The 26189-nt window shown below is 33.8% G+C and overlaps 1 protein-coding gene across 1 annotated transcript in view; it reads right to left on the reverse strand.

Annotated features, from left to right (window-relative positions):
- NEK1 (NIMA related kinase 1) overlaps positions 1–26189 on the reverse strand; it is a 93252-nt gene that overhangs the window by 52909 nt on the left and 14154 nt on the right. The window contains 11 exon segments of the mRNA XM_087816547.1: positions 4210–4284; positions 4452–4499; positions 4599–4658; positions 4899–4958; positions 11715–11866; positions 16107–16167; positions 17475–17675; positions 20409–20463; positions 22220–22306; positions 22435–22502; positions 25536–25619. Of these exon segments, the coding sequence (XP_087672673.1) occupies positions 4210–4284; positions 4452–4499; positions 4599–4658; positions 4899–4958; positions 11715–11866; positions 16107–16167; positions 17475–17675; positions 20409–20463; positions 22220–22306; positions 22435–22502; positions 25536–25619 (951 nt within the window).

Below are 26189 nucleotides of genomic sequence, written 5' to 3' on the forward strand. Positions count from 1 at the left end.
ATATAAAGTGTCACTGAATTCATGCAAATATGAAAAAATCTGGTCTTAATTAACAGGTTTTGAAACAAAATTCTAGTATACATTTTATGTGATCCCATTCTTTTAAGTTTAAATATGTATAGCTTATAAGTAAAGCAGAGCTGATTTTGTAACACTTAAAATTATATTTAACAAAAACATTTGAGTATGGTATTTAACGTACCCAAAATCCTTCAATTCAACAAGCAATGAAGATATAAACACCACTGAAACACACTCTAGGTATAATTAAAAGAAGCAAAACATCATGTCGATCCTTAAGCACAAAACTAGAAAAACATTTCATGCCTGTGGCAAATGAATGGTCATAGGCACACTGTAAAGCAGTAGGTACTGATCAAATTCACACAACAGAAAAAAATTTGTCAGAAGTAAAAATTCCTTAAAATAAAAAATTACAGAAAAAACACTGGAACAATATATTGTAAAACCTAGCCTTGAAAGCAATGTAAAATAGAGAGAGATTAAATGAGCCAGGATATTAAAGCAAAAATAAGCAATGTATGTGTATATTTGAGTGTTGGCAGTAGCAGCAGGAATTAAGACAAATATAATTAGAAGGAAGGCAAATGGAGAGCAGTAAGCTTGGTCATAAAAGGTTGGTATAGCTAACTGCTATTAAACCTGGGTGGTTGAGTTCACATAATAAACAACAACAGAAAGCATTTATAAACTTTCTAGTAGGAGTAGCATACAAAAACAGTTTTTAAGAAGTTCAGTAGGTCAAGTTATGCATGATAAGCAGGAATAAGAGAGAGAACAAAGTTGAGGACTAATTAAAAGGCCTGTTACCCTGACACCAAGCTAAGAAGCCTAGAAATAAAGGCATTCAACCAAAAAGTAAACGCTTAAGGGAGTTCTGGATTGTCCTGGGAACAAGGAAGGATAAAGGCAAACACACAAAGATGCAACCTCAGACACATAAGAACTCAAGCACACAGAAAACGCAAAGTTAGGAAATAGAGATATACAAAAACAGGAAAGAGTTAACAAGATATTAGTGTATAACGTCAGAGACGTCCTGGTGGAAGAATATCACTGAGATGAGGAAATCAATCACCTCACACGCTGAGGTCAAAGCACTGAAAACAAGACAAACTGCTATGACTAAGGTTAAGTGGTAGCATTTAAAAAACCCATTGTTTTGTGAAGCAATGAGAACAGAATCCAGAACACTGACAATAATGGAAGAAGGGCTTCCACACGGTAATATCTTAAGAAAGAAGTCTGGCTAAGAAAAGATACAAAAATAATATTAGAATCAGCCCGGCCAGGCGTGGCTCAGCGGTTGAGCGTCCACCTAGGATCCAGGTGATCGGGGTTTGATTCCCAGTCAGGGCACATGCCCGGGTTGCGGGCTCCATCTCCAGTCGGGGGCTTGCAAGAGGCAGCTGATCAATGACTCATCATTGATGTTTCTATCTCTCTCCCTCTCCTTTCCTCTCTCTGAAATCAATAAAGATATATAAATAATAATAACAATATTAGAATAAAATAAAAGAAATTCCAGTGTACTCAACGAGATAGAATTTGTGTTAACATCTTGACATAACAGGTTGCATATAATAAGATTAATTTTTTAAATATCATCTCAAGACACATATAGAAACTGATTAAAGATGTCTGCACAGCAAGAGATGAAAGTTGCTGGGAATAGGTAAGATAATCAGGCAGGAAACTCCATCCAGGTATTCCTCACACACATGTCCAAAACGCACATCTCAAGGCCAGAATCAGAATCAGAATTAGAATCAGAATCAGAATTCTGGTTAAACGCAGTCACATCTCCTAGGAGAGTGTTTAAGCTTTGAGTTTGGTATGGTGCTAACATCATCTTAATTTGAATTTGAGTGTTTTAATGTTTTTCTTTAACAAAAGTATGTAAACATCTCTCAAGGTCCCTATACTGAAAATAATGTTGAAAATACTATACTACAATACTGAAGCAATATAAGAACAGGCTGATGAATTCTGACAAATGTATATACTCGTGGAGCCACTACCAAAATCAAAAGCACATCCATCAACCCAGGAAGTCCCCTCATGTTCCTTTGAAGCCACACCTCTTCAGTCCAACAACTACTGCTCTGCTCTGTCATATAGAGTTGCCATTTCTACAATTTCATATAAATGGAATCATGTGACCTGTACACTTGTGTCTGGCTTCTTTTACTCAGTATAATATTTGGATTGTTCCATGTTGTTGCATGTATTAACAGCCTACTCCTTTTTACTGCTGAATAGTATTCCAATATATTTTCAAACGATAGATACTCCACTTAAATATTATGATCACCACTACATCTGTGGAATATTTCATAATTTTTCTAAAAACACATTTATAAGAGATACATAAAAAATGGATAAAGCAAAAGTGTCCCAGATTTTGCAGATACTCAATAATCAAAGACAGTTGGCTATTTATACTGTGAATAATGTCTTATTATTTAGAGGTATATAATAATAATAATTTTCAAATACTTCCCTTAATATTTATTTTTGTTTCTTCTTTATTCTGGGGATTTCCTTAATTAGATTCATATTACACTGAGCCTCCAAGTCCTTATCAACTGTTCAGAAATCAAACAGCCTAAGAAGTTATATATTGCAAACCCCACTGGAAATAAGAAATTTTTTAAGGTAAATAAGTTGCTTTATTAATGCTCAATGACAGCATTATAGATTTTATAAAGTAAAGCAGAAATCCGTTAAGTACATGGTATCTAACACTGAAAAATTGTCTCATTGATAAAACTGGACTTTAGGATTAAATACAGCTTTAGACATCATAGTAAAAAAAGATATTGTACTGCACAGAAGATATACACAAAGGGAGACAAGAAATAATCAAATTCTCAACACTAATCATGGACTTGATATAAACTACTTGACAATATCTGAGGGCCTACACTTTGGTACATTTTTACTTTCCAATCAGATAAGATACGAGGTTATTTTAGAAAGCGCCAAATTCTGTCCAAGTCATTCCTTACCATTCAGGAGGTAATAAGTTGTACTTCATAGTAGATAGTAAAGTACAAAAATAACAAAGTAAAATTTTAAAATAAATTGTATTATTAAAGATTATATAAGTCTATACTAATATAGAATTAGAAAAGTGACTCTTACTGAATTACTCATATGTAATATAAAAAAACTTGGGTTTTTTATCACCGTTTGCCATAAAATAAGACCTAATTAAGGAGGCTGCTATACCACCATATTTACAAGTTCCACCAATACTGAAGAGGGAAAATACAAGGTGTGTACACCAGGGCCGGGAATTTGGGGGACCGTCTTAGATGCCAGTCTACACAGATATGTAAAGGATGCTACAAGAGCAAAAGAGGAAATACAGTATAAAGATTGGCAGAACAAAGAAAGAACAGGACATTAACATATGAGACCTTGCTAGCCAAGCTCCAGGCACTGTTCTTGATTTTTTTTTTAAATGAAGAATTTAAGGTTCAGAAAACTTAAGTAATCTGCGTAAGTTTACACAGTCTAGATCTATCCAAAGAAAATGTTTGAATGAACAGGTCTGGGTAAATTGTTAGCTAGGTAATTGGTTATTTAATAACCAAATAAGAGTTAGCTTCATAGTTGTTTTTTTTAAGGTTGGAAGTAGGAGTGAGAGTGAGGAGGTAGGGAAGGGTGCTATCAAATGAAGAGAAACACAAGTACAAAGGCAAAATTCAGTAGACTACACAAAGTGAGGAAACCACACGTATGGTCTTTAGTTTGGCCTGACTAGAGCATACAGTGTGTGGTAGGGAATGGATGGAGATAAGCTTAGAGAGGTTGGTAGCGCCAGATGAAATGGGTCTTCTGAAAATTTAATCTTTGAGGATACACGGTGCTACAGAGGATTTAAGGCAAAGATGTGACATATTGTATTTGATTTTAAATAGATTCCTCTGGCAGGAATAATATACACAGCCTTTACATTAAACTTTTAAAGCAATTTTAATAGTGTCACATATTAGTTATCTATAGAAGTTATGTATCAAATAAATGCAGATAAACTAAGAATTCATAATAGATGCTGAAATATTCTAGATAAAGCGTAAATGTACACCAAAAAAGAGCCAATTATATAAATTTTAAAGATCAAGGTGAAACCAGAAAAAGAGCCGCAGTAGTGTAACTATATTGGTATCAAATGCCTACCTTTACTTCACCACCTCCTCCAGCACTTAGCACGTTTCTCCATCCTTGTTCCCTGGCCCTATTTATTCTCTCCAACTTTAGGGGGAAACAAACAAACAAACAAAACACCATTTCAAGTATTTAACATAAAATACATAAAATACATTTAGTAATGAAATGGAAATTGGTGTTCTTTCTTTTAAAAAAAAGTGTGTGGGAGGAGAGCGTGGAATATACCATAGAAAAATGAATTATCCTCTTACCCTTTCCTTTTCTTGCCTTTTCATCTGTTCAGCCTTCATTAAACTAATCTGTAACAATTGTAATGACAAACTTCTTAGAAACCTTGAAACTAATATCATCTACAGCTTGGCAAGGGAAGGGAAGGAAAGTAAGAGCAAAAAAACTACCTGATCTTTCTGTTTCTTTGCTTTATCAATAAATTCCAACCTTCTCTTTCTTGCTGCTTCCTTAAATAAAAAAGAGTATTTTTATCAATAATAGCTTCTACTTTTATCAGGAAAGTTAGCCACCAATGATAGAGGTATGCTCAGGGAGGTTAAAAAAAAAGAAAAAAGAGAAAGAAGTTAAAGGTTTTTTTTGTAAAAAGAAATAAGGAGGAAAGGTTTGAAGGTTTTCTATAGCTTTTGTTTCTTTTCTTATAATTATTTTTGCAAAGCTTTAAAATAAGCAGACAGATGTCTTTATACCTCAAACATTTTCCTCCTTTCTTCTCCAGGATTCACTTTCTTCAATGGAGTTTGATGGGCCTGGACAAAAAGTAAAACTACAAATTAGATAAGGATTTGTTATCTACATTTGTATCTGCATTTGTTTTCTACAACCATATACTTAAAGAACAGTAGCTTTCAAGCTTTTCCTAAAAGTAACCCAAAGTAAGAAATATATTTCATATCCAGACCCAGTAAAGATACACACACACTCCAAAAGTTTCATAAAATACATTTACTATGTTTAGTAGATTGTTACTTTCCATTTTTTTGCTTTTTAAAAAGTCCCTGCTCTTCACCCACTAAAATAATTTTGCCACCACTAACAGATAGCAACCCACAGTTTTAAAATAGTCAAGAGAGCTCTGGGGGCACTATTACTGAAGTACAACGGTGTAAAAATACAACTGTAGATATTCCTTTTCATAGTATTACAAACACACAGTTAACATTTCAAAATATGTTCTATGTATATAAAATATAAACTAGTGGGAAATGCTACCCAGAAGCTTTGCAAAAATACATATTCCTTCCATACAAAGGAACATTATTTGGCAATAAAAAGGAATAAAGTACTGATACATGCTATAACATGGACACATGCTACAACCTTGTAAACATGATGCTAAGTAAAAAAAGCCAGTCACAAAAAAATCACATATTGTACGATTCCAGTTATATGAACGATCCAGAATAAGTAAATGTATATAAGGACAGAAGTAGATTAGTGGTTCCCTAGGGATATGGGGGTGGGAGACAAATGGGGAGTGAATGCTAATGGGAAAAAGATTGGGGAGGTGGTGATAAAAATGCTCTAAAATTGATTGTGGAGATGGTTGCACAACTCTGTGAATACACTAAAACCCATTTAATTCCAAACTTTAAATGGGTGAATTGTATAGTATGTGAATTATATCTCAATAAAGCTGTTTTTCAAAAATACACATCCCCAGAAGTTGCTGAATCATAATTTCTGGACCTGGGGCCCTACCTTCTGTATTTTGACAAGTTCCACAGGTAACTCCTAGGTAGCAGGTCTAGCACTTGTGTCAAAACTGGTGAACCACAAAACCAAACAATTTAAAAACATAAATGCACCCAGCTGGGCATGGCTCAGTGGTTGAGCATCAACCTAGGATCCAGGCGATCGGGGTTCGATTCCCGGTCAGGGCACATGCCCGGGTTGCAGGCTCAATCCCCAGTCGGGGGCATGCAGGAGGCAGCCAGTCAATGACGACTCTCATCATTGATGTTTCTCTCTCCCTCTCCTTTCCTCTCTCTGAAATCAATAAAGATATGTTTAAAATAAATAAATAAATAAATAAATAAATAAATAAATAAATAAATAAACGCGAGTATTATAGATTCTTATTATAAATGATCAGCTTTTAAATAGATTACACAATAATGCAGAACAAAACAAGAATGTTTAAATAAGACACCTATATACTCTTAGGTAAGTTATATGAAGTCATAAGTTACAGTCACCTTTTTATGTTCTGTATTGCTTTACATATAAGATACTCAAATATTTGTGAAATAAAAATATCAAACTGTTCCTCTGAGTTCATACAGGTATTTTCAGAACACTATGTCTATACAGAAGAGAAAAATATGGTAACACAAAACATTCATACTAAGAGAAATGTTTTTTGTTTCTTTTTTAAAATCAGAGCCAAAATACTGAAATGTATTCATGGAGCACCCTCTGGTGGCTTAACTACTCCTCTGTTTTAACAGAAGTCTTTAAAAATTAACTGATTATTACAGGAACTGGAACAAAGTTTTATGCAAGTATTTTATGATATACTGAATAAGAATAACTTAATACATATTAGCTTAAAATTTGCAATTAAAATTAAATGAAAGATAATATAAGCAGTATGTTTTTCCTTATGAACTTCTCATTTTTAAGCTTGATAGAAAGTTTTAAAAATCTAAAAGATGCTTCTTTAGATTTTCAGGAAAAAATTAAGTCTTAAAAAACAAAAAAGTCATGTAGCCCATCTGGGCGTGGCTCAGTGGTTGAGCATCGACCTAGGATCCAGGCGATCGGGGTTGGATTCCGGGTCAGAGCACATGCCCTGTTGCGGGCTGCAGACGATCAATGACTCTCATCATTGATGTTTCTATCTCTCTCTCCACCTCTCCTTTCCTCTCCCTGAAGTCAATAAAGATATATTTTTAAAAAAATTTTTAAAAAGTCATGTAAAAGCCCAGAAAAAATTTATTTTAAAAAATCTTATTTAAATAATTTAGATATTTTGTTTTTCCCCCTTTATACCATTGTTAGATTTTTAAAAACTTTTCGGACATTTGACTGCCACTTCTTTTTTTCTTTTTATTTATTTTCCTCTTAAACTTTTTTTTTTTTAATTGTGGTAAAATAGACATAAAATTTACCAATTTAATAATTTTTAAGTACAGTTGTGTAGCATTAAGACACATTGTGTGCATACAAATGTAATTTTAGGTGAAATATTTTTGAAAAAGCAATATGATACTTTCAGTACTGATGGTTACTTAGTTCTCATTGTTCTGGTTTAGAAAATCAAATTTATTTGCCTAAAAAGTTTAAGGGCAAACACCTGACCTGAAATCCAGAATGCATAACTATCATCTGAATCATTTATGTGTCATTCAGAGTATTTGATAGAATATCTATTATTCAGAATATTAACTAGAATCTTAAAATTCCAGAGCATGCTGCTCTTGCATATTGACTAATATTATCTGAAAATGAGGGAAACATTAAGAAAGTCAACATATTATTTGATTCTATTAGCCATATGAAAGAATAGATTATACTCTTGGCTATAATTTTGCCCAAAGGTGAGGGGCCTTCTGTTATATCATTAATACAATCTCACTTAGAGTTCCAACCTCTCCATTCAGTCAGGCTAAAACTTAGTCAAAAGATAAGACAACTGCATTTCTACAAATCCACCCAAGTGTGTATTCCTTATTGAGCTAATGACATAAAGATACACCCCTCCCCAATGACAGTTTCATTCCCTAGAAGGACAGGGATTCTGCATGTGTACAGCCAAATGTTAAAATGAACTGTAGTTGTAATAATTGCCATTTTGGAACAAACATCTCAAAAATTGTCTATGAAATATCTTTACTTTGAATTCATATTTCACTGAACTCCATTAGAAGAAATAAAACATTTCCAAAACAATGTTGATCCAGGGCATGATTTTTAAAAAAAGACATAAGAATGCAATCTGATTTCGTATCAATGAAATATAATACAACCACGGATAATAATAAAAATTTACAGAAAGTATATATAACATTAAATAATATCAGAATATAAAACCATCTGTATGGTATCAGAGCTACTACATTAAAGATACAGGCAATATATATCTGAATAAAAACTGGAAGAGCCAGCAACAAAGTTAACTTAAATGCAATGTTTGACTACTGCGAGTACATTCCTTTCCTTTCATTCTATAAAACTGTCGAAAGTATACTAAAAGACTACAGCAAATTCACTAAAATATGTGCTTTATAGAAAAAGATTTCATATCAAAATTATACTACTTAAATTACTTCAAAGAACCAAGTAACTTTAATGAAAATCAAGTTTCTAACTCAAGAATTAGACATATATGTAAGGGATCAATTTCTGCTCCAATTTCTTGTCATCACCTCACACTGCAGTGTAGTTACCTTCAGCAATAGGAATAAAGGCTCAAAACACTGGTCTTCTGACTGCGTCTAAAAGCAGGATTTTTATTTGGCCTTTAACCCTATTAACTGCTGTTAAAATATCAAAAGATACTGCTTTACTGATTTGGAATGCAGTTTATTCAATAATTTATTGATTCATTGTTTTAAAAAAAGGAACTCATTAGACTCTTACTTTGTGCAAAATGTATAATGCACGGCTCCTAACTTCAGAGAGCTGACGGTCTAATAAAAATAACATTAAGACAATACGCACAAGGGGATAAAGCAATTCAAGTAAGAAAGAAATTATTTTCCTGCCTTTTTGGGGGTGGGGGTACAATTAGGAAAGAAACAAGAAAGGTCTTTAAAAAGAACAAAAACAAAGGGTACTTGAGGTGTTTCCTACCTCTCTTAGATCAGTTAAGAACTATTTTTTTTAATCCTCACCAGAGAAGATATATATATCATTGATTTGAGAGAGAGACAGAGAGAAGGAGACGCTGATGTGAGAAACATTGACCAAGGATCAAAACCGCAACCTATGTGCCCTGACTGGGAATCAAGCACACAACCTTTTGGTGCATGGGACAACGCTCCAAACAACTGCACCACTTGGCAAGGGCGATTCGTGAAGAGCTTTGAACATCAAAGCCACACTGCCAATGTGACAGTCTCCCAGGCCCTATGCCAGCATTACGTTTTTAATCCAGAGCTAACAAAGTGAGCAGACATCACACAGCTTGCTCCTTTTGCCTTTTTTCAGGACTTTGTCTCTTTATTTGCACTGTAAGATTTGAGGAGAGAAATATGATCTTTACTTTTGTACTCTCTAAGGACTTACAAAATAATCCAGTATCGATGTGACATATACCTAGCTAGACAGAGAGGCAAAGAAAAGAAGAACATTTAAAAAGTGTGTGTGTGTGGGGGGGTATATAATGAACAAAGACAAGAAAGAAAAGAATATACAGGCCTTAATTAGTAACTAGTGCCAAGTCTAATTTAGCTCAGGCTCAAAATTTAGGAATATTATGGGAGAAAGGTGTGTTGAATGCAGGCTTGAATCCTGAAAAGTCAATACACAAGCATGAGTAGGACATTTATTTGGTAGGGTAGTACTTTGCCATTAAATGTTTTCTCTATGAACATAACTTATGTTTTTTATGTCAGTAAGCCTGACTCTAAGGATCCTTAAATTTGAAATTTGGGGTTACAGCAGGAAGTTAAAGGAATTATATTAATTTTTAGTATCTTTAGTATTACTATTGATAATAATTTTAACAGACTGTCTTTCTAACTGAACAAAACAGTTACTAAAACTACTTTTTTCCTGTTGACCATATGAAATAAACACACATTTCAGCTTTCTCAAGAGACTTGACCATTATTTTTTCTCTCTCCAGGTTTTGTTTTTTAATAGTTATCCATTTGCTAAAAGGAATAACAAAGTGGCTTTTGTGGAGGGTTTTACTACAATTTTTGGTTGTTCATTCATTCTTGTAAAGAACATTTGAGTGACCTGACAAAGTATAAGGTATTTGCCAGGAACCAGTGAACAACAACGAAAATCCCTGCTCTCAGGAGCTTTTGCACTGTAATGGAGACCGGCAGGCAGCAAGCAAATAAAGGAAAAATACATAGAAATACATTCCTATAATGTTGTAGAAGAGAGCCAAAAGCCCTTTAGAAGGCAAAAATAATAGTAATAATAACAGTACATAAATTGCAGGGTTGACTACAGTTGAGAACACATCATCCAAAGTAATAAAAACAAGGGCAAAATATTCAAACAGATATGACTGACTCGCAGAAGTGGTGTTCAGTGTAGAAAAATTTTCTTCCAATTGTTTCTATTTTCTCAGTGAAATAAGCAAGGTCATTAGCCTAAAGTGAAAAACAAGGAGAAGATAAAATAAATAATCATCTAGAAAAATGGGAGAGTAAATGGACTGAGGAAATATAATAGGGAGCCAGAGGTCCTCAGAATAGGGGCAAGAGAGTTGAGATTTTAGAAATTATAATGTGAGAACATGGAATTTAAGCCAGAAGAGAAAAATATAAACTAGGATGAGATGGACAATGAAAAACTAGTAAGTTCCACAGGTCCAATAAGACAAAGAAGTTTTTGGAGGCAGAGCCTTTGAGGAAGGAGCAGGAAACAAGAAGTAGTGGTCAGGGAGTGGGATGTTTATTATTGAGACTAAGGAATAGTTGCTATTATTAATAATATCAAATTGGATGGCATGACTACAGGTGCGAGTTCTGAGGTATGGTAGGAGATATGATCATTGACAGAAAACACTCAAGAAAATAAAGGCCATGTACCACTGGAAGGGTCATCTTTTCTGGGTATTGAAATCACCAAGAATTATGACAGTGTTGAGAAGAGTGACACTAAGTCAGGTATTAAACTCTTTCAAAAATGAGAGTTCTGCAGATGACCCTAACATGGAGGGGTAGCAGGTGATTTGGTCCAGTGGCAAAAGTGTCAAAGCTTGGGGAAGGGGTGGATGGTTAGAGCAGGAAAGAGTATGGCAATGAGAAGAAAAACACCTCCCTCATCCTACCCTAGACTCAGTGGTATTAAGGGATTAGAAAGAAAGTAGTCACCAAGTAAGACAGCTGAACAACAGTGGGTTCAGAGACAAGCCAGGCTTTAGGACAAAAACAGTGAGGGCAATCTTTAGAAGTTTAGAATACAAGGGATTTTGCTGACAATGTATTATAAGTGGGCTTTGTGGATATATTTATCTACCTGTGAATTCTCAAATACAAAATTTTCCCAGATTTTTATCAAGTGTATCACAGATATTGTTTTATGCACAGACACACAAAAAATGGCTCTGCTTAGGTTGTTAAAAAGTGATTTCATTTATAACATCATTTTCTTTTTACTGCATCAGCTACTTTAGTTAATATATCTACTCAGTGTTTCTTTATGACTTCTGTTAAGGCTTCTTGGTTTTGAAAGGCTAGTGAAGCAGAGAACAGCAATGTTCTTTAGTAACTAAATAAAAACAATCCTATGAGTATCAAGAGAACTGAACCCAGCTGCAATAAAATAAGGTCAAGGTGAATTTGTTACTAATAACACAGTCTGTAACACGATCATACCTGTTTATGTTTTTGGAGCGGTTTCTTTTCATGTAATTTTTTATCTCCATATTTCTTATATGTTAAAGGCACTCCATATTTAGCAGCAGGCTTTGTAATTTTCTGAGCAGACACAACCAAAGCCAAGTTTTGTCCTGAGGCTGGTCTTTTAGCTACATAAAAAGATAAAAAGAATTTTTCCAGAGTTCTTTATGTTAAATCTTTAAATTCTTCAAGACAGCATTTTTTCATTTTCATAATTGTGACAGCATTTAGTCTGAAACTTTTTGTTAAACATATTATTCACTCCTTAGCACACATCAATGCCTTCATTATAACTGTTTTTCTAAAGCCACTTCTTGAAAGAAGCAAAAGCCATGCTCCTCTAAGATGCTGCAATTTCTCATTTAATAAAAGCACAACCTTAAAATTGACTCTGGGTAATTACTGTACATATTTGTGAATATACTAGAAAGTGCTGAATTGTAGACTTTAAATAGGTGAACTGAATGGTATGTGAATTACATCTCGATAAAGCTGTTAAAGATAAATTTTAAAAAGAACATTCATTGTTTTAGAAGTTACTTTCAAAATCAGAACATAAACTTCAAGAACTGTTAAACATTAATTCTATCGCTATGAGCAGTTTAATATTTTCTTCATATACAATCTGAATGTCTATACTTACAGACTTATTGAAGAACAAACACTTTAAAACAATCATTACAGCTAAGGATCCCATGAAATAAGTACCTTTATATACTCCTGCTGGGAATATAAATTGGTCAAACTTTCTGGAGGGCTATCTATATCAAGAACAATGTTTATGACTTGATTTTAAAGAAATACAGAAACAAAAATTTATACACAAGTTTAAACCCTGCAACATTATACATTAAACTCTTACTAAAGCCTAGACAAGGTTCACTCTTAGGATGACGATACATTCAAGAAAAACAGTTAAGCTAAAGTGACTAAAAGGAAAGCCTCCAATTTACATCTTTCAAAGATATTACAGGAGGTCAGAGAGTACAGCCTTTATCAGCTCTTATCCAAACCCTCTTTCCTGTTTTCCACATCTGCTAAAGTACCTCTCTGCTCAAACTGTCCCACAGCCTAAGTAGCAGCTTGCTTTCTGCTTCTTCCAGCCTGCTATCTCAGGATCTTATCATGCACTAAATCAATTTAAATCAATCTCTTCCAACAAGTATTCTTCCTTTTTAGGAGGGGAAAGGAGAAAATAATAAACTGGTAGTTCACAATGAAATATCACCATTAAACTCAGTTCTTCAAATAATATTTAGCTGTATTAGAAAATGATCACATATAATGTAAATTGAAAGAAACAAAACTTTGTTTATAATGCAACCCCAATTTCAACTGTTATACATGTGATATCATAGGAAAACAGAACAAATATAACAGTATGTGTTACGATTAGAGGTAATTTTTACTTCTTTTAATTTTTATAATGAACACATATTATTCATATAATTTAGTAAACTCTTATAAAAATAAAAATAATATTATCCATTTGACTGGCAGTTTAAAGATTCTTAAGTAATTTGGGTTGAAGAGATGAAATACTGTATAATATGTTAGCATAAGGTTTTCCACATACTCAAGCTGTATCCTGAACTAGGAAATGTGAAAAAAATTTCCCTGTGAGAGAGTTCAACTGTAAAACTAATCCAAACCACAGATGTACAAAGTCACAACACTGTAACCCGGCTACATGTATTAACATCCCCCAAGAAATACTCTGTATGCCAGAAAAGGGGCAAAAAGCATAAAAGCATAAAAACGAAGAGTCCCAACAAACTATATGGATAATTCCTGTTCACTTTCTAGAGAAGAGGGAGAATTATCTGATTTTTAAGCATGTCTGAGGCTCAGAGACAAGGCTACCAGTAGGATAAAGATTAATACAGTGAGTTGGAGCCACAGAATATTTATAGGCCCATCAGCAATACAACTCCTATTTTAGCCCCATGCTATTAAACATTTCATCCATCCAACTCCTCTTACAACAAAATAACTTTCTAGTTCCTACACAGGCTTACCCATATGGGAACAATTTGCTGACATGGGGTATTTTTGGACTTTGTGACAATGAGGCTTTTAATTAAGATGTGACTTCTCATGAGGCTTGACTTTGACTGCCAAGGGACACAGGCTGATTCTGCCATGTCTGTCCTTGTGCATTTTATTCAGAGTGAACTGATTTTCCAGGAACTGAGTCTCTGCACACTGAGAGGGTGAGTCTAGGAATCTTTAAGAAGAGCTAAACATAGCTGGCCTTCCTGAGAATGCACTGCCATACCACTCCCAGCCTATATGAACTCAGTTTCATCATATAGTATTCATATTTATTAATGTGCTCAAACTCAAAATGGAGTAAAACATGAAAAACAGTATGCTTGAAAAATAATATACTTTTCAAATCTGAATGTCCACTGATTTTAGAAATCCATTCTGAAGTCATTCTATGTAAAAAATAATAATTTTTCTCTCACATAAACATATGCATATACATACACATGGTATAAAAACCATACCCACCATGCTACAATCATTCTACTGTTGATGGCCTCATTAAAAAAAAAAATTATCCTTGGTAAGGTACCTAACTTCACATTAAATTATTATTTTTTAAACTACAGACTATGAAATATTTCTCAAAGAAAAACATTTTACATAAATATGTACACACTTAGCTAAGACATTTTATAAGATTCTATGACAATGTTCCCAAAATATCACCTAAGCATTTGATACATAGAAAATTTCAAGACAGATTACACTTTATTTTTTTCCTTTAAAATGTTTATTTTACATCCTTGGAATCTAGACCAAGCATCCCACTAACGGTAAAACTAACAAGAGGCGTCTGTACAATGCACCACATCACGTGTTCTTGGCCTCACTGCAGGTTTCCCTCAGTGTGGATGTGCTGGTTTATAAAAACCCTACCACATTAAGGAATGGAAACCCATCACCAACTGACAACCAGAGAAGAAACAGAAGTGGTCATTAAAATAATTAGTCCACCAAAGAACTTATATGCATATATGCATGGCCCATGAACACAGACAATAGTGTGTGAAGGCCTGGGGTGGGGAGGGGGTTCGGGGGAGGGAGGAAGTGGGGGGAAAATAGGGGATAGCTGTAATACTGTCAACAATAAAAAATAAACTTAAAAAAATAATAGTCTGCATTTAACGCATATTAACCAACTCACTAACATAGTTTCAGTACACAGTCTTAAAGCAGCTTTTTTTTGATCATGAAGTATAGCAAGGCATCGATCAAGCTTTATTTGCTTACATACAGGCATTTCTTAAACCCTAGGACCACCCTCAATGTCCTAGAAATTTTAAATACATGGTCCATGGATGGCATTTCTTACAGTCCAATGACATGCAGTCACCACAGACCATTGTGCGTAGCTAGTGCTGCACAGTGACAGAGGGAGATGGAAGCTGCCTATGAATGAGGACTGGTCAGAAACGCTGAGCGGAAGATCATGCCTGAGTGTGGTTACGACATCAGGACACTGGACCTGATGCACTGAGTACGACCCCAGGAGGAGAGGCTTCTATTCTGGAGGCAGACAGTGTGGCACCAGCAGGATACCAAGTTATAAATGGACTTCATTTTCTCCTCCATTATCATCTTATAAACTCTTAAAGTAATTTTTTATTTTTCAGTTATAGTAAACGAAAAATATATTAGTTTCAGTTGTACAATCTGGTGATTAGAAATTTATGTAACTTACAAAGTGATCACCACCACCTTGGCCAGTGTGACTCAGTGGTTAGAGCAACAGCCCTCACACCAAAGGGTCATGGGTTCAGTTTCCAGTCACGGGCATATCCCTGGGTTGCAGGTCTGATCCCAAGCCTGGTCAGGGCGCATGCGGAAGGCGACCGATTGATGCGCGTCTCTCACGTCGATGTTTCTCTCTCTCTCTCTCTCCTTCCCCCCCTGCCTCCCTCTCTCTGTCCCTCCTTTCTACTCTTTAAAAAAAAATCAATGGAAAAATATCCTTGGGTGATGGTAAACAAAACAAACAAAATTACCCCAATAAATATAGTAACCACTTGGGCACCATACATAGTTACTACGTTATTATTGACTATATTCCCTATGCTATAATTTACATCAAAGACAGATTTCATTTAAATAAGGCAGACAAAAGAGGAAAATTTAGTTTTAATCAGAAAATATTGTATATTGTCATATCATAAATGATTTCAATATGCATTTAATCTGGATTAAATTATCTACAATTACATCAAATCTATTATATCTACATATATCTCCAGTATAATTAGTAAATGTTACTTATTAGTATAATTAGTATATTAATTATTGCAAACAGGTGAAAGGATTTATTAAAATTTCATTTACCTGGCATAGGCTGTACTCCAAACTTGGAAAATGTTTTTAGACAAAATTCTTCTGCAATAAGCTTAGATTGAAAGAAGGGGGAAGTTAGAAAAGATGTTAAATTTCCAAAATGAAAAAACTTACCTATTAATCACAATACATTTTTTCCTTTCTTAGTCACAATTATGCTGCCAAATAAACTAATTAAACCCAAATAATCCATTCAACAAATTCCTCTCATGCTAACTCTCCTTCCACCTTATCAATTTATTTTTGACTTCTCCAAACCAGCTTTCTTTTCAAATTAACCTAATGCACCCAAAGGCCCTCCCACACCACCTGCTTCTCTACCTTAGCGATTTAACACAACTATCTCCTATCCGAAATAACCTCTATATTCTATGTGTATCCATATCTCTTACTTACTTCAGAACTGATAAAGAATTACTTCATTACACTATTCTCGGATTAACCTCTGTTATTTCAACTTTACTCTAAATCTTCTCAGCATCGCCAATGAGTTTTCACTTACCAATACGTAATTGTAAACATATTATTGGATAATATTTAAATAATCTCACAAAACTTAACAAGTGCCTCTTTTTACTATTACTAAAACACTGCTACTTATTCCCTAGCATTTATGAACATGTTTTGAGAAGCAAAATCATTAGTATTTCTTGCAAGTAATTTTCTCCCCCTACTCACTACATTCCCCCCTTTTAAGTACAAAACTATCACATCAACAAAGGTTTAACTCAATTTAAACCAGCTTTCTTTTTTTCTTATTGGGAGGGGAAGCAAGTGAATTTCTCTTTTTTCAAGAGAAATGAACGCTGGTGGAGAGAATATTCCTAGAGTGGCAGTGGCCCAGAAGCTCCAACAGGCAAAAACCATTAACTGAGATGGTCACCTTTCCCATCAAGGATCCCCCTAGAGCAGTTCTCAAAGTGTCAGAATCAGTATCACTAGGAAAATATTAAATATGCAAATTCTCAGCTCCATCTCTGGATTACTAAAACAGAAATCGTAGTGGTGGGACCCGGCAACATACTAAACTTTGAGAACCACTGCACCAGAAGATAAATGTAAATGGAGGTCTGGTTCACAGACAATTCAGAGCAACTGTGAGAATGTGCTTTGTCTTAGGAACACTTGCATTTTTTCTCTTTCTTATTCATGGAAGAAAATGGGTGCTTTATCATCTCCAGCAAATAGGAAAGGGAAGTTACACAGGAATGGAAAGGAAAGCGACTTCAGTATTTGAAAAAACACTTTGTTCCCCCCACGTTCTGATGTGTTTGCTCTCCTCGAAACAGAGGAGGGCATGCTCTAATTAAGCACCATAACCCCATTGTTCAATTTTAATTCTATACTAAAAAAACATACCTGAGGGGAGAGAAACTTTTCAATGCGTTTGGCTATAAAACCTTTCTCCAATATAGAGTTGACTGATGGTCTATCCCTAGGATTTCTTTTAAATAATAGAGAGAGCAAAGAACGGAGATCGTGAGAATAATGCAAAGACACGGGTGGAAAAGATCCAGATATTATCTTCAGTACCAGGTTTTTCATATTGCCAGCTTCAAACTAAAATTCAAGAAATAAATTAACGTACATAAATTGAAAACAGGAATATCAACAATGACAAATAGTTCATTTCCTATCAATATAGAACAGAAATACAGTATCTTCCAAATATTTTAATCACATGTGTTCTCTACAGCAAGGTTCACTTGTTTATTTTTTTCCCATTTGGTTATTTATAAACATATTTAAAAGAGAATACCTCATAATATGTCATAACTTGCTCTAAGATTTTTACTTATTCAAAACACTAAGAGATGGGACATGAGTAATAAAGATTTTATAAAAACACGACAATAATAAAGATGGTAAAACAAACAAACCTGGTGGTCTTCATTTAAGACCTGCCTTCCTGTGCTCCTGTTGTAGTAATTACAACAAGAAATCAACTACAGAACTAAAAGTATTTGGAGAAAATATAATAAATAAAAGTACTAATTACTTTCCTTTTAAACACTGCTCATTATTAGTTTTAAGTGTGTGATGCTCCCAAAAGCCATGGAATCAACAATGCGGCCAATATTCCAAAGGGGAATATAAGTCATATCAATGGAAATACTATATATTTTAGTATTAAACACAATATAAACTCTAACTGAAATAGAAAGCAAAACCAGAAGTGGGCAGTTTAAAATCTAAAGAAGATTTCATTTGAATAGTAAGTAAAATTAAACTTTGACATCTGGGCTAAAAAAGTATAGAATGGTGGTATATTATTGATGTATTTTTAATACAGGGTGGGGCAAAAGTAGGTTTACAGTTGTTCATATGGAAAATAATGCAATAATTAATAAACAATAATACAAAGATAAACTCTGTGTTTCGTGTTCTCACAACTGTAAACCTACTTTTGTCCCACCCTGCAAATACAGGAAGGAAACAAAACAGTATAAATTAGGCATCGGTGATTATACCAAACATAAAATATTTCTGTTAAATGTTGAATTCTCCTAGCACATTTAAAATATGTCCTTCAGTTTATAAAATTTGAATATGATTGAATTGTCTAGAAATATTTATGTATGTAAGAAGAAATCCTAACTGCAGAAAGACATATTACTCTATCCCTCACTACAAAGAGTTGTCAACTATCTCTCAACTGACAAACTCTTCATAAACAAAGGTAAGAGAATTACTTAATTTCATATGTCCACTTAAAAGTAAACAATTCTAAAACACAGGAGCAATGGTGACAGTTAAATGTAGATGAAGAAATTTTTAAAAAAATACTCTGAGTTAGACTCAAAATGACTGTTGCAGAAAAACTAATCTATTCCTTCAAATATAGATCTCATAACCACCATCCCACATCATTTTGTCAGTCTATAATTTTTTCCTTAAGGAACAGAAATAAAATCCAAAGCAACACAGTAGGAGAGTATGCAAACATGAAAAAAACACAACAAAGAAATACTCCTCAAATAATATTAGGCAATAAAAAACAGGTTATAAACTGCTTATCCAGCCCAGCTGCTGTGGCTCAGCAGTTGAGCATCAACCTTTGATCCAGAAGATGGAGGTTTGATTCCAGGGCAGGGCACATGCCCAGGTTTCCAGCTCAATCCCCAGCAGGGGGCGTGCAGGAGGCAGCCGATCAATGACTCTCACGTGATTGATGTTTCTCTCTCTCTCTCCCTCTCCCTTCCTCTCTCTGAAATCAATAAAGGCATATTTCTAAAAAACACCAAAAAACAAACAAACAAAAAAATGCTTACCCAATATAACTAAACTTTTAAGGGGAAAACCAAAACAAACTCATTTTATAAATTATTCTAGAATAAAGCCTAAAAGGAAATGATAAAATATTATAAGTAGTCATTAATGGTTGAAAAACTGCTTTTGACATTTGATATTCACTTCCTTATATTTTTATGTATTTTCTTAAGTTTTCTGTAATGAAAACACACTGTTGTTTAATCAATGGGGGAAGAATTTTTAAAAAGCAAACTCTGAAATGGAAAGTGATTAAAAATCAACCTATTTAGGACAAGAACTTCCCCTTTTTGGTATGGTATGTGCCATCTGAAAAGAGTTTTCAAAAGTAAAAATTTTAAAAATCTGAATTAAAGAGTATTGATAAAAATTCCTTTATAAATATGTTGAAAAATGTTCCTTAGATAATTTCAATTCTGAACACAAAGAATTTGAGTGTTTTGATTAAAACTGCTAAAATGAAACTAATAAAATTTGTTAAGCTAAAATATCAAATTCATATATGAATTTAACATTAAAAGGACAGCAAATTGCCCTGGCAGGTGTGGCTCCGTATGTTGGGCATTGCCCCGTGCACCAAAAGGTTGCTGGTTTGATTCCTGGTTAGGGCACATGCCTGGGTTTCGGACTCGATCCCTGGTAGGAGGGGTGTGGGAGACAGCCAATCGAAGTTTCCCTCTCACATAAATGTTTCTCTCTCTCTCCCTTTCTCTCTCTCTCTAAAGTAAATAAATAAAGGATAGCAAATTTACTTCTGTCTTTAGAAATAATTTTTGAGGAAAAAGTATGATATATGTATTATAGTAACAAATATATAACATGCAGTATGTAATATACACATACATATATATTAAGGAAAAATAAATTAAAATTTATACTTCAGAGAAGGTGAGAAATTTCAAACTGACAAAGCAAATTTCTAGTACAAGAGGGTCATCTGAAAGATGGCATATCATTTCTAAAAAACAAAAATATAGTCACTTTTGACACAATTTTAAAAAAATTTCAGAAACTTCTACTTACTGCATGTTTAAGTGTGCACATCTCATAAAGGACACATCCCAGAGCCCAAATGTCACTAGAAAATAGAAGAATGAAAAATTTTTTGTATCAGATTTTACTTAAAAATGTTTTCATTTAAAAAAAACAATACCAGAATGAAAATGCTATGCAAAAATGTGTTCCATAAAGCATGTCTTTAAAACTTAAAATTTCAACCATAACCAAGCGATGAAAGCAGCTATCACAGATCAGAAAAATAATGGTTGTTCAAGAAATTATTTTAAAGTTTCATTAAAGAAATTTAATATTTAAAAAAACCCCAAAAATCTACAATATAAACTTGTAATCACCAAAATCTATTTAATATAAAGATTCAACTGGGAAAAGAATGTAAATATAATTAAGCTATTTAGTAACTTGTACATGTTACAGATTAAACAGTATAAACAAAAACATTAAACTAATGATACCATTAATAAAATGCTTTAAAATGATTTATAAAAATACAAATTTTGAAGTATAATCAATGATGCTCATCCATTACATTTTAAAAGCATTTTCCCCACAAAATTAATTTTATATAAAATTCTTTAAAGGATGATTAAATCCGTTCTTAATTGAAAGAATGATATTTTTTACAGTTGGCTTATCCACAGGACACAGAAGTAACATTAAAATGTAAAATTACTTAAGTTCAAAGAAAATGCTGTTATCCTTTAGAATATCCACTGATAATAAATTCAATGTACTACACTGATCACTGGAATACAAGTTTATTTTAAAAATACACTGGTAGGATGATGTCCTCAGCCTCTGCTGCTCAAGTTTGAAATACAGCTTCCTTCTCCTCCTCAAAAAGAAGTCGGGGCGGAGAGGGAAGACAGAGCGCAATCCTAAATACATGGACAGCCAGCTACCACTTTCTACCTTTTCGCTTCTCTGAGCACTTTCAAAATTAAGACTAGTGCTTTTTGGTTGGCATTTCTCTATTAGAAAGAGTGACAGAAAATAAAGGGTAACTGGAGTTCAGTGGCAGAATTCCTTTTCCTATCTACATAGACAGTCTGGTGACCACAGTACAGCTCTGTAATTAGAAACTGAGGTTGGAAGCCAGATGCCTGGGACTTTGAAGTTACTTTACATCTCTCTGCATCTGACTTCTTACAAGGAAAGGAGGAGGATTAATACAAACAACTTACAAGGTTATTGTTAAGATTAAGAGTTAATGGATACTGTTAAGATTGAGAGTTAATACGTAGAAAGTGTACAAAACAGTGCCCACTGTATAGAAAATGCTCAATAAATATTAACTATTATAATTAATAGGAAAGTTACTATTACAAAGAGAAAGACTGAAGAAAGCCCTCTATTTCCAAATATAATTTAAATAATAAAGTGATTCCTTTTTTTTTTTTTTTTTTATCCTCACCCGAGGATATTTTTCCATTGCTTTTCAGAGAGACTGAAAGGGAGGTGGGGGAAAAGAGAGAGAGAGAAAGATAGAGAAACATCAATGTGAGAGAGACACACTGATTGATTGCCTCCCACACACCAAGATTGAGCCTACAAACCAGGTATGTGCCCTTGACCAGTATCAAACCTGAGACCCCGACGCTCTAACCACTGAGCAAACCAGCTAGGGCTAAAGTGATTCTTTCTATAGTTCCTTTAGCAAGATGGTGAAATAGCTTCTTTACAATTTCCCTTATCGTATATAAAAAAATGTATGTATGTCTACATATGTAATGATTTTAGAATAATATTCTCAAGGCTAATAAATACAGTGTAATATACTTAAAGGAAGCATAAATATAATAAAATATTTTAAATACCTTTTATTATTGTAAGGTTTGTTTTCACAGATTTCGGGTGACAAGTAGTACGGCGTACCTATGCAAGTTCGAGCCAGTTCTACAGTACTAGAACAACAACAAAATTATTGGAGAAGCTTAAGATTCTTAAAGATATAAATTATCATATATACATCACCATGAATTAGAATTTTACTGAAGATACAGCAGAACAAAGTTTAAAACTGATACATTACCTATTTAGAACTCTAGCAATTCCAAAATCTCCAAGTTGTATTGTCCCATCTTTGGTTAAAAATATGTTCTATAAAGTGAGGGGAAAAAACAGAGTATTATTACAGTTCAGTTCTGAGTAACTTTTTTCAGAAAAATGAATGCAGTCTAAACAATGCTAGGATATAATTCGACATCCACATGCAAAAGAATGAATGAAAACTCCTATCTCACATTATATACAAAAATTAACTCAAAATGGACCCTAGACCTAATATAAGAATTAAAACTCTAAAACTTCTAGAGGAAAATACATAACTAAATCTTCATTGGGATAGGCAACAATTTCTTAAATATGACACCAAAAGCTGAAGCAAAAAAAGAAAATAGAAACTGGATTTCATCAAAATTAAAAACTATTGTGCATCAATGAGCACCATCAAGAAAGTAACAACCCACAGAATTGGAAACAATATTTGCAAATCAGATACCTGATAAGAATTTGTATACAGAATAAAAACTCTTACAATTCAACAGCAATGATAAAAGACAAATAACTCAATTTTAAAATTGGCAAAGGCATATATTATATGAATCCATTTACATAACATGTCCAGAATAGGCAAATCCACAGAGACAAAAAGTAAATTACTGGTTTCCAAGATCTATGTGGAGTGGCGATAGGGCATGATTGCTAATAGGTACAGGGTTTCTTTTTGGAGTGATAAAAAATCTTTTAGAATTAGAGTGGTGACATTTCACAACTCTGTGAATATACTAAAAGTCACTGAACTGTACACTTTAAGTGGGTGGATTTTATGGTATATAAAATGTATCTCACTAGAGCTTTAAAAATTGAATCCCGCCCAGTGGTTGAGTTGTCAACCTATGAACCAGGAGGTCACAGCACATGCCGGGTTGTGGCTCGATCCCCAGTAGGGGGCATGGAGGAGGCAGCCAATCAATGACTCTCTCATCACTGATGTTTCTATCTCTATCTCCTTCTCCCTTTCTCTCTCTAAAATCAATAAAAACATATTAAAAAAAACTGAATCCCAACCTCCCCCTCTGTCAACTGTCTAAAACTTCTAAGTAGCCTAAATATAAAAAATTAACTTCAAAATTTTCCAATAATGGGGGGTTTGGGTGAGGGGCAGGCAAAATAGGTGAGTGGATTAAGAGGTACAACAAACTTAGTTATAAAAATAAGTCGTGGGTTGTAATGTACAGTATAAAGAACATAGTAATATTTTAGTAACTTGGTACGGTGACAGATGGTAACTAGACTTACTGTGATCGATTCATAATGTACATATCAAATCATTATGATGTACACCTGAAACTAATAGGATATTTTTTTAAATTTTAATTTCCAATAATTCACCCAACTAATTTGCATTTATAAATATGAAACTCCAATACATTATAAATACAGAACTCCAATACTCTATGAAACAGTGAAGTCAACAGTTTGTGGAATAACACGAATTAAAAATCTATCTGTATCAGTCAGGAGACTTGAATCAGGCACATGCTCAAAGCCAAAGATGACACAAAGTGAGGTTGATAGGGATGGAGTAAAATGGGGCGAGATGGAACTAGGTCGCAGGGGGTTGGGGAACAGGAAAGATGGGGTGTGGAACTTCCACCACAGTTCCTCTTCTTCCCACTATTCATCTTGGGGCTATGAGGCTATAAAGAAGCTGCAGGCCTGAGGTAAGAAGACAGACACTCAGCCCTGACATAGGAAACAAATTTCCTCTGTGCTCCCCACTCTGGGAGCTAAGAGCGCCTAAGTGAGGCAACCATGGAACCTCTATGCAAAGATGAGTGAGTTGCAGGGACAAATCATACATATGAAGAAATATAATGCAAAGAAAAAATAGCCCCCCAAAATCATCAGAACATAAATTTACTCAAGATAGGATTAATTTAATAAAACAGTCTAACAAAAAATTTTTTAAAAAAGATGTTTAGAAAATGCAAAGAGATAAATGATGCAGGGATAAATGTCCATTTAAAAAGAACAAGACATTATGAAATAAGAACCAATCAGATATAAGAATAGATGTATATGCAAATCCATTTTAAAACCTTGAAGAGAAAAAATTATTATAAAAAAATAGATGAGAGCCCTGGCAGGGTAGCTCAATTGATTAGAGTGTTGTCCCGATAAGCCAAGCTTGGTTGTGCAATCCTCAGTCAGGGCACATACAAGAATCAACCAATGAATGCATAAATAAGTGGAACAACAAATTGATGTTTCTTTCTCTCTCTCTCTCTTCCCTCTCTCTCCTCCCCTCCCTCCTTCCTTTCCTATCTTTCTAAAATCAATAAATATAAAAAAGTTTTTTAAAATATAGATAAGCACTAGTTTATACAAAATTAAAAAGGTAGGTGAGGAACTGACTTAAAATGCAACAGAGAAACAAAGAGATAAAGTATGAAACAAGATACTTGAAGGGATAGATGAAGAAGCTCCATCATATGTCTAGAAAAAAATCCAGAAGACAACCTTGAAGACAGTAATAGAGAAATAATATTTGAAAAAATATAGCTAAGTATTTTCCAAACCATCTCCTGAGAAATACACATTCTCAGATCAAAAGTACACAGCTTAATGAATAAAAACTGAACCTCACCAATGCACAACACTGAAATTTCGTAACAGTGGGAATACAGAGAATATCCTAAAATCTTCCAGAGAGAAGAAAGAAAGGTAAGAAATGATAACTTTAAATTCCTAAACAGCAACTAGAAGCCAAGAGATAAATGAGCAAGATCTTCAAAATTCTGTAGGGAAACAATTTCCAACCTAGAAATTTATACCCAAATTATCATTAAAGAGAATGGGATAAAGTCATCTCAAAAATATACCTTCTACACATCTATTTTTTTGTATATTTTTCTGTTATAACGAGAAAGCAAACAAAGAAAGAGGAAGATATAGGAAGTAGCCAGGAGATCTAACACAAGATGCTGATAAAGGCTTCTGGGGTTAGAGTGAAGAGAGAAAACAGATAATCTGATGCATATTGTATTGGGTTCAAAAATTTTGGCTCAAGGCAATGCTGGTTCCATGTCTATATTCATTCGGAAGTTATTAGTAGCACAATAAACATACCTGTGATTTTATGTCTCGATGAAGAATTTTTCTATCATGTACATGCTTCAGGGCCAAACATATCTGTACAAACCAGTCCAAAATCTAGACGGGGAAAATGAGATGTCATTTTTTTTTAAATTTACATTTCACAGTACTCTTTTCTTGACTACTAAAATGATTCAAGAATAGTTGAGTTGAAGGGAATTAAATACCCTAAAAAATGTAGGCTATAATTTATTTTTAATTTGTAGTAACTAACATTACATAGATATTCAAGCCAACTGACACATTATGTACAAGGTACATACTAACTTTAAAATGTAAGAGACTGTTACTAAAGCATCTCTTATAAACCAGAATAAATATGGAAAGAAATGTCTAGAGAGCAATGAAAATGGAAATAATTTATATTTTATTATAGTATGATAGTGGGTGACTTCTTTGTTTTTAAGTATACCTTTTTTCTATAATGCTTTTTTTAACATAAATAAAAATTATGAGAGGGAAAAAATGAGGCTGGAAACTTGGATGACATCTCTAGCTTTTTTCCCTCTCCCCGTATTCCCCACATATAAACACATTCTGGAGTTGGCACCTTGAAAGTAAAAAGGCCTAATTTATTCCTCAGATCTAATACAAAAACAATTCCAAGCAGATGGCATTTTGAGACAA

This window comes from Miniopterus natalensis, chromosome 4 (genome assembly GCF_054644295.1).
Source record: "Miniopterus natalensis isolate mMinNat1 chromosome 4, mMinNat1.hap1, whole genome shotgun sequence".
Classification (NCBI taxonomy): Eukaryota; Metazoa; Chordata; class Mammalia; order Chiroptera; family Miniopteridae; genus Miniopterus; species Miniopterus natalensis.